At 27.8% G+C, this 10314-nt stretch overlaps 1 protein-coding gene across 1 annotated transcript in view; it reads right to left on the bottom strand.

The window, feature by feature from the left end:
* The window catches only part of pbl (epithelial cell transforming 2 pebble), a 17160-nt gene that overhangs the window by 532 nt on the left and 6314 nt on the right, over nt 1-10314 (bottom strand). The window contains exons 3-17 of the mRNA XM_017909842.1: nt 9902-10112; nt 9674-9809; nt 9383-9592; nt 9065-9211; nt 7698-8963; nt 7074-7208; nt 6764-7013; nt 6290-6417; nt 5807-6203; nt 5280-5720; nt 4911-5065; nt 4462-4547; nt 3773-3865; nt 2361-2535; nt 924-1042 (exon numbers count right to left, since the gene is read on the bottom strand). Of these exons, the coding sequence (XP_017765331.1) occupies nt 924-1042; nt 2361-2535; nt 3773-3865; nt 4462-4547; nt 4911-5065; nt 5280-5720; nt 5807-6203; nt 6290-6417; nt 6764-7013; nt 7074-7208; nt 7698-8963; nt 9065-9211; nt 9383-9592; nt 9674-9809; nt 9902-10112 (3949 nt within the window). The remainder of the gene's footprint in view (nt 1-923; nt 1043-2360; nt 2536-3772; nt 3866-4461; nt 4548-4910; nt 5066-5279; nt 5721-5806; nt 6204-6289; nt 6418-6763; nt 7014-7073; nt 7209-7697; nt 8964-9064; nt 9212-9382; nt 9593-9673; nt 9810-9901; nt 10113-10314) is intronic.

Below are 10314 nucleotides of genomic sequence, written 5' to 3'. Positions count from 1 at the left end.
AAAAAAAAAAAAAAAAAAAAAAAAAAAAAATAAAGATATTATGATCAATGACAAATAACAAGTATTTTACTGCGTTATATCAGTAAATATAGCAAGCAAGGTTGCCCTATAGCAAACTAGCACATAAAAATGTAAAAGATAAAGATTTAACGTAGTTAAATAAATATGCATTAGTTAAGCTAAATATTAAATTATTATAAATGTTAACCTTGTAATCAATGCTATAGGCACTAAATAGGCACAATTATTAGTATCATTTTGACAGTACTTTAAAATACATTTAGGTACTTATGAATAATCTTGGCCTTAAAAAACAAAACAACTGCAAACTTTTGGTACAACATGGATGAAAAGAAGAACAGAAATGAATCCTTTTCACAAAAACTTATATACATACAAACAGTGATACCAGCAAAAAACATATTTCTATGATCAAAAGTAATTACGAATACATCACTATTTTTGCAAAATATGCAAATTATGTAGTATGTTATGATAAGCTCTCCTTAACCAATATGAGTATTTCCATCCATTACGTAAGTTATAACAAACATCAAGAACTTTCTGTTGAATTTTTCTAAAATGACAAAATTTCCATGACACATTTCCATGCATTCTATTGAATAATAGTAAACTTTGCATTGTTCTAAACATACATAAAACTAGAAACTTCAATGCAGTCTTTATATTCATTAAAAAATAAATGATTTCGCGCATACACATATTAGTATGAATATACCAATATGTGAGATATTATTTACGTATATGGATCTCACATATATTTGTAAATGTTTTTCAACAGCAAAATAAACGTAAAGTGGGAAAAGTTTAAGGCACATAAACATCGGGTAAGTTAACCAAACATAATTATGCGATAATAGCAGAAAAGAAAAATTGCATCACTTTTGATATACAATTACAACCTTCTCAACGAAGCCATACTGAGGGAACTGCATTTCGCCTTTCGTGTCGGTTGAACCGACATAGGTGCTACTAGAACATCATCTCTAGATGGCGAGCCTGAACCACCATTACCCAGCTCCTGGAAAGATACACGAATAACCATTTATCCTATTCATAAATACAACTGCAAAAAAATATACCAAAAGGAATTAAAACAATACTGGTTATATTAATCACATTGGTTAAACAAAATAAATTAAGACATTTAAACATTTAATTCACACTTGAAGCATAATAAATAAAAAATGAAAGGATAAATTAATAATAAAAATTACTAATAATACATCATGCAAGTTTATAGGTATTATGAAAAAAGAAATACTTGATATTTTTTCTCATTGCAAATATATTTTACAAAAAAAAGAAAAAGAAGAAAACAACAAAAAGGAATCCAGCCTTATTGATCTGTTTACTGTAAGCGATAACAAGAAAAAAAAAGAGAAACGTAAAAATCTGTTGATACAAAATACCTCTATTAGGGCAAAGTTAAGTAGAATCTGTTCTGAGAAAATCGCCTTAATCGTGAATAACATAAGTTTAATCTTTTTTATCTAATTTGTGACGCGAAGTATTTTAATCCAGTCGAAACACTGTGTGACGTCACATTCCTAGAACGAATTTTGTCTGTTGAAAGTAGGATTCTACTAACCCTCCTCTCTACTCCCTTTCACGAGAGGAGATATTAAATAACATTAGTATTTCCTATATATTCTAGAGCAGATATTAATAAGCACTTTAATACTACATTATTCAGCAAATATTCATTAAAAGTAAAGGCATTAGTAAGTATACTTACGTGATAGGGAATGAAAATTTATCCATTAACATTATATCAGCATAAGCATAGATTGTATCAAAACAAACCATAGCAAAAGGGACATAATTCACATACACTATGGATAAATCGATGTGACTTATAAAATAAAAAATTAAACAGAGCAATATATTAAAATAAACATAAGAAAATAATATATTATAATGTATATACAATAAATTAATCTCCCTAAACATCTAAATGTTGGCTTAAAATAAAAAAAAAAAACGAGAAATAAAATAACTTGTTTCAATGTTACAATACCAAATATTCATATAATTTTATGTTATCAAAATATATACAAGAAGAAAATATAAATGACAGAATAGTTTTACAATCATGCATTTAAGCAATCTTCAATAAAAACAATAAAAATAGGGATTGCAAATTGTAATGAAACACAAATTATAAAGATATCACAGTTATAAAAAACAAATTCATTTAAAGTATTAAACATATTTTGACCAGTATGAAAGAGATAACAATCTCCTGTCGTGAAATGAAAGTAAGCAAGGAGAAATGAAAAAAGTAGCATAAGCATATAATAATGAAAGATGCATGCGATAATAAACTGTCAACTAACGTTAATGTTGTTGCAACTAGCGAGCCGCATCTGTGCAAGTTGTTGACTTGCTGGCGTTAGACTATTGGTTGACCCAAATGGTGACATCATTGTTGACATTGCCCTCTTTAATTTACTTGGAGTTTTGTTAAAACTAAACGCTCTGCCGACTTTCATCCTTGTACGAGATGCAAACCTGAAGAAAAATAATTGTTACAAATTTACTTCAATTTGAATACCTAGACAAAAAACAAAAGCAGTATTGAAATTTTATTTTCCTTTGATACTTTACATTAATTCAACTACATAAATTAAAATAATTTTTTCATGTAATGTAGCAATTTTTATATACAATTAAACAGAGGAAAATAAATTTTCTAGCAAACAAAGGAATTAGCAAACTTAAATAAAACCCCAAACCTTAATAAACCAGTTCAAGTAAATATTACACCATAATAATTTTTAATATACATGCAAAAACTGAATACAATTTATCAGTAGTCTTAGATCTTTCCATGCTGAACTATTAAAAAGAATTATATCACAACTGCAAACCTATATTATAAATATAAGAATATATAAATAGGGCTTAATTGTGAGGTTACAGAGTTTTGTAAATTACTAAATTTTTTGTATAGCTCATGAAATAAAAACAAAAATAATCAAAATGCACTAGTAATGCATAATTGTAAGTAGTGCTATAAACTTAACCCCTTAATAATTAAGCAGAATAGAACTTTAGCTATATACATAAATGCTATTTTAGTTTATTACTCGGAAAAAAAAAAAGAAAAGAAAGAGAGAAACTTAACAATTGTACTTTTTAGGAAATTTGTCAATATAAAAAATTTAATTAAAAAATTATTTTAATTAAGTAAATTCAGAATCTTTTCCTATATAATCACTTCTTACTATTATTATTTATTTCATCAATTTTTATACAAAACAAAACAAAAAAAAATTATAATTAAATTCAACTTTTTAATCATATGATTCTGCTTGTTACTGCATCAATCAATATTATTATTTGATATTTTAATTTAAGACTTTGTTTTATTTTAAATGTTATTATTAATACTAAGAAGTTACGTTCAAACAAATAACAAACTTTAACTAAAACATTATTCAGTGTAATAACTAATATATATTATTTTTATGTTGATATCATCAATCTGTAAAAAATCTAAAAGTTATACAAAGTATAAAGTTATTAAGGGGTTAAATAGATATGTATTAAATATTTTAATCGTTTAATATTAATTATTTTAAACAGGCTGATATTATCAATATTACGCTTGAACTGGTGAAACTTTTTTTGTAAACTATTCAATTTTCTATATTTTGACATCAGAGAATGAAATTGATTTGAACAAGCGGGAACAAAGGACCAAAGCGAGTAAAAAAAAGATAATCAGCCTGGTGCGAAAACTGACGGTAGTGGGACATGTAACGTGGTTTCACACATGCTATTGAGTAGGAACACATACGGGTCCATATACTCCAGGTAAAAATTATGAAATAGGCTCCTGCAACCAAACGAGTCGTCGCCCCATTATTTTTTGTTAACATGCAATACAGGAGAAAAACAGTTTAGAACACCTGATAATTCTTCCCTTCACAAATATGCATATTCTTTTTCTATAAAAATTTCTACTTTATCAAATAAGTTCATACTAATTTTTATATAATGTATAATATAAATATGAAAAACGCGATAATTTTATTTTTAGTGTAACCTAAATATAGATAAATTAAAAGACTGCTGCAGTTCAGCAAAACTTAGTAGCAATGCAGGAAAGTATGTTGAAAGCTAAGCTATTCTAAGAAAATAGTACTAATTAATTATTTATTATTTTTTATATATAATAAATTTTTCTAATTTATCTAAATAAAAAAATCATATTTTCAAAAATGTTCCTCTACAAAACTGTAAATATCTTTATCATATTTCCAAAATTTAAAGTTGTATTTATCTGAAATAATGTTTAATGTATAATATAATATTATTACATTATACATATAATGTAAATATAAAATAGTGAAGTTACAGTTATGTGAGAAATACAATTATTTGAGATATTAACACTGTACAAAAAATACCGATTAAGTTTCAATTACTTACTTAAATGCTTTACTTAATGTTCCTAATGCTACATCGCTTGTGTCAATTTCAAGTTGATGCGAATCAAGACTTATCAGGAACGTATCCTACAAATAACAAAAAAACAAAAATACTAGTGCTAATAGATTGCATTTAATATATATATACAATAAAAATATATATTAATCGTTTGAGTGCCAAGCGGCGCGATCGCGCTTCTTCTATTTTGTGTCCAAAAGTGCCAGCGCTCTGGGCTGCGAAGCCGACAATCATAGCGCGCTCGGTTGGTGGACGCGGAATATGAGAAACACTATCGCGCCGCTCGGCATTTTTGGACACGGAATTTGACAAGCGCTATCGCGCCGCTGGGTAATTTTCGATTGGGAAAATGTGGCACTCAAACGGTTAACCGAACAAAAATCAGAATATGTCAAAAGTAAATTTTTCGTAAATCAAACACCAAAACTTACCGCATCAGCTTTGCACACTGTGTTAGCCATTTGTCGACATAATGTTCGTAAATAATTTGTTTTATTTACTTCCTCATCAGTAATTGTAAATGAAAATAACTTTTCCTTTAGTTCTTGATTACTTCTTACCATTAAAGCAAACACTTTATGACATTCTATAAATATATAAAACAGTAGGTAGTAGTAAGAATGTAGTTTTCTCATTTTTTTTTTCTATATATTTATATTTTATTGAACATGTGATCAGGTATTGAACTTCTTATAAATATTATGTATAGTTTTAAAGTATAATTTTATTAAATATTTAATAAATCAATCTAATTTTATTTCTCAATTAAACATTTGTAATATTGCACATTATCGACTTACCATCAGTTTCTCGTATATCTACAACTTTTTTTATTGTACTAAGAGATAACATCTTGATATGTTTATATGGTTTCCCTTGACTCAATTTAGTTGTATGCAATCCATTTGCTGTATTAGGGCTTTTCAATGAATTAAAAGCTTTTGACCTTTTCTTACATATTTCAAGAGTATCAGTAAACAAAAACAAAACTAAATGGTCGCCACGTCCACTTAAACCCTCACTGAGTTCCATCACATCACATTTGCCAATAAATGATCGATGTGAAGAAACTAAATGCGGCGGACAATTGTCAATTTCATTGAAAATATCAAACATAACTAATTGGCCTTCAGTTTTTCTTTTATCCTCGTTTATATAAGTCATAACTTCTTTAATACTGCTAATTGACAACTCCAATGCACTATGATCAGGATTATTTTTACTTGTATGTTTAAGGATATCTGAAATTCATTAATATGTGTAAATATTAATTAATATAATTTACTATTATGGAGATTCATTAAATAACTGTAGTAAATGTACTTGCCATTTAATAATAAACTAATACTGGGTAACCTTTGTACTGGTTTAATTAATAACTCCTTCAAGCTTTGTCTTCCACATTCAGGTTTCGTCTGACAAACCTTCAGAAAAGCGTGAAATCGTGGTTTATTTTGATCACATTGGTCGAGCATCTCCTTTGTATTTTCGAAGAAGTTGACATACGGTGGATACGCCTTGACTAGGTCAGGTGCGAACTTCAGAAATATATTACCTATACTAATGTCCTCCATCCAGTGAGTAGCACTGTATCTCAATTCTTCCAACATTTTTTTATGAACTTCATAAATGGGTGGGAAGTTACCAAATACAATTTTAGCTTCTGTACCATTTAACAACTCATCAGTTGTATCTATGAGATCTTCTAATGGAGACTTAAACAGCTAAAATCATTAATAACATTACATTCCCCAAGTATGTTAATTTAATATTTATTTCAGCACAGTAAAGAAACCACAATAGGTCTTACCGTCATAATTGTACTGAGAATACCGACATAATTAGACTCTGTTTGTACTAATTCTAAGAAAACTTGATGACGTGGTGATAAATTTTTCCTAGAGCTGTCTGTATTAACAGCTTCCACTTCTGGAATATCTGATAGTTATTATTAAATCAATTTTATATAATCTTCCCCTTCATATGGTTCATATTAGATATTATTAATTAACAGAATTAAGTCGAAAAAATTTAATTATATATATTGTTAGTATAATCGTGTTAAAGAAGATAAATACAAAAATAGAATACTTTGCTCAATAAAACAAATGAACCACAAAGGAAGGGAAGATGTAATAGGATTGTTAAGAAAACATTAAAAATATTTCGCAAACGACAGTTAAGTAATAGTTATAGGATACTTAAGAAAAAAAAAAGAGACAACATGATAAATCTAAATAAGAAACCAATAAAAATGTATAATTGTCTCTTTAAAAAAACTAACCATCAAGCAGTGGTTTATCTGGACTTGTTGTACAATCAAGGAAACTTCCACTGACACTCAAATGTCCTGCATCACTGATGCTAGATCGTCTTTTATGTAGTGCTGGAGAATCTGCACCATTTTGAACCAGACTAGACAAAGTATCTGCTAAGCGTTTACGTTTTCGTCTTGTAGATGCTGTACTTGGAGTTGCAGCTTGTTGACTATCACGTCTAGCTGATACAGTTGGCGATAAAACGGATTCCAAATACTAAGTATAAAATAAATAATTAAGGTCAAAGAGCATTTGAAATTATCTTAACATACTTACGTCTTCAAACAAATATTCTTTTTCATCAGCTGCACCCTCATTTTGCACAGATGTCCAAAACCACTCTGCTTTTACAATATGAGCTCTCACAGAAGCTAAATCTGGCAATGCATTTACGTTTGATTCATCTACAACCTAAAATAATAGGAACTTATCATAATTTAAGTCATTTTTGTGATTAGTACCTACAGACAAATAAAATACACATATATTGAAATATATATAATACATAAATTCTATTAGTTTCTTCTCTATCATAACAAAAAACATATTATGGTGTACTATATATATATATTTAAAACATGTATAAAAAATGAAATACGAATTATATAATTTGTTATTACTACAGACTGAAAATACACAGTTTAATACATCACAAATATAACAAAAAAATAACAATATCCTATATTGAAATTACAATACTTTAAGGTTACATATAAAATATTCATAAATAAACATTTTACATTTAATAATTTCTACGTTTAAGATTAAAATACCCTAATACTTCCATCTCTACATCATATTTCTACTTGTCTACAACTTGTCAATCAATTTGAGCAGGTTATTAAGTTATTTTTAATTCCACAACCTAATATAATACCCCATTAAAAAAAGGAAAAGTACCAAAGATAATGGCTTGTCCTTCTGTTTGTCCAGTTTCATATGATCACCTTTTAGAATACAACTTTTAGAAGAAATATTCAAATAACTTTCATCTGATGTAAAAGTACTTCTGGAGCCATATTCAGAATTTGATAATTTTGCTACCTTAGCAGGGATAGGAAGAGGACTAGGTAAAGGAGTATATTTTTGTTTTTGATGCGTTTCTGAATTTTGTTGACATGGATTAACAAGAACATACTGTTTAAATATTGAAGAAAAATTTAAATGACTAAGCTTTGATAAAATAGATGAACTCAGTTTACATGTACTTAGAAAATTTCTATTTCTAGTCATTGGTGTAGGTGAATCATATAAAAGAGAATCATTAAGTTCTAAATCATATTGTCTTAGTAAGTTAGGATAAGAATGCATTTTTTTAAATTTATATTTATCCGGAGAGTTAATTTTATGGATTGTAATACAAGACTTAGCTCTCCGCCATTTAACGTATCGTTTAGGAGTTATAATTCTTTTGTTAAGAAAGAAAGAACTTCGTGTACACTGTGTATTCTTAAAAAACTTTAATAAATGAGTTTCTCTATTAGAACATTGTTTGTTTACATGTTGGGTAATGTTCTTTTTGCATAATGTAGAAGATTTAAAATTATATAATCCTGGATGAGTGTACACATTTTCATCATCTGTGTTATAATTTGAAAAAGCAGATATACTACTTGTATCCTTTTTATCATTGCACAGTAATGAAGATGAAGATATAGAATGCATGTCCAACATAGTAGATGTAACAGGAAAATTACTTTGTTGTAATGTATTTATATCATTTGTTTCTATTACATTAGACATATCAACACCAGAATCAGTTCGGCCTATAGAAAATTCAGACATGCTACAAAATTCATCAGGTAAATTTGGATAATCATATACATTATCATCCATACATATTGCAGAATCCTGACTAATATCATTTAGGATGGAATAATTATACTTATTTTCTTTATGTTCAAGATAATGAGGAACACAAGAACAGAAACAATGTGAAAAGCGTCTGGTACTCAGTTTTTTAGTCAAGTTCATATTACTAGCGCGAGAAGTATATGAATTTATCTTTTTCATGTTAGGAATTGTATTAGTATATGGATTATAAAAAGTAAAGGAAAATGGTTTTGTTTTCATGTGATATGGAATATAATTAGGATTTTTAGTATGTGGTAGCATGTCAAAAGTATTATTTGATTTCTTGTACCGATGACTTCCTAAATCTGTTACCTAAAGAATTTAGTACATGTTTGTATTATATGCTGAATAATATCAAGAAAATATAGAATATTTTACAAAGTTATCTGAAATATGGTATTATATAAGCTTACCACATGTGTACAATTTGGATCATCAATTTCTGTAGATTCACCACCTTGTTGTTGTAAAACTTCATACATATGACGCTTTTCTTCTTCAGGGAAACCAAAGAAACATACTCTTGCACCGAAAAATGGTTTTAACTTATACGTTGTAATCTGCATAAAAATAACTAATTTAATGCACTCAGTGTGTTATTTGCAACCAAATTTTAAATGTCTTTTTTTCCATCCTTATTAAATAATCAATTAGTATTAACAAAAATAAATAAATATTATTAAGAAATTGTTATAGTAAATAATAAAAATATTAGAAAATACAACTATTACCAGTTCTTCATTATTTCCATAACTGGAAATATCGTCTTTGGCATTCCACAATGCTGTTACCCACTCCATTGACATAATAGGAACCCGAAATGTAACAGCATACCTGTACTTATCTCCACCGCAACAATTAGCAATGAGATGTGTCACCTTTGCACCCATTTCTTTTCTAATACTTCCTCCCATATTATGAATCATATTAATCAACTTAGTCTACAAAATTAAAAATTAACATTTTGAGATTACTATATCTATTACTATGTAAATTATTTAAATTAATAAATTGAAGCTAACCAATTCATCCTTTTTCCTAAATCCAGTAAACACTACCACTGTGCCTACCATAGCTTGTGTATACATTGGTCTATTAATACTAGGTAGTGAGTCCTTTTTTTCTGCCAACTGCAGAAGTGCCGTCGGTCCCAGTATTCTACAATATGTTAAATTAAACCAACCAAAAGTCAGATTCTTTTGATTATATCTCAATGCATTAAAAAGTACATAAAATCAAATATGACGAACCTATGTGCACTTTTGTGAAGAGCATCATATTCAGGTCCCTCAAACTTCTTTAATATAAAGTAAGTACAATATGTTGTGTCTTCTATATGCTCCAAACCAGTCTCAGATTTGAGAACAGGTACACTAAACTGCTGAGCAGCAGCACCAAGTGCAGGATCATCGCCAGCTGCACCAATTAAACATATCCTTTTCTTACGTGGTATAATCACAGCTAAAAATCAAACAAAAAAGTATATAAATCAAATTTGTATTAATAATATGTAATAAAATAATGTTATTCATAATATTTCATTTAATAATTAAATATTTTGCAAACATTATATTAATTTATTAAATTAATTTTAAAGTTATAAATAATTTTATAATATATAAAATAATAAAATTTATAATCACTTTCTTTTTTAATTCAATTT

This window comes from Eufriesea mexicana, unplaced genomic scaffold, assembly GCF_001483705.2.
Source record: "Eufriesea mexicana isolate 0111107269 unplaced genomic scaffold, ASM148370v2 scaffold26665, whole genome shotgun sequence".
Classification (NCBI taxonomy): Eukaryota; Metazoa; Arthropoda; class Insecta; order Hymenoptera; family Apidae; genus Eufriesea; species Eufriesea mexicana.
The sequence above is the reverse complement of the archived record's forward strand: the minus strand, read 5'-3'. Positions and strand labels throughout refer to the sequence as shown.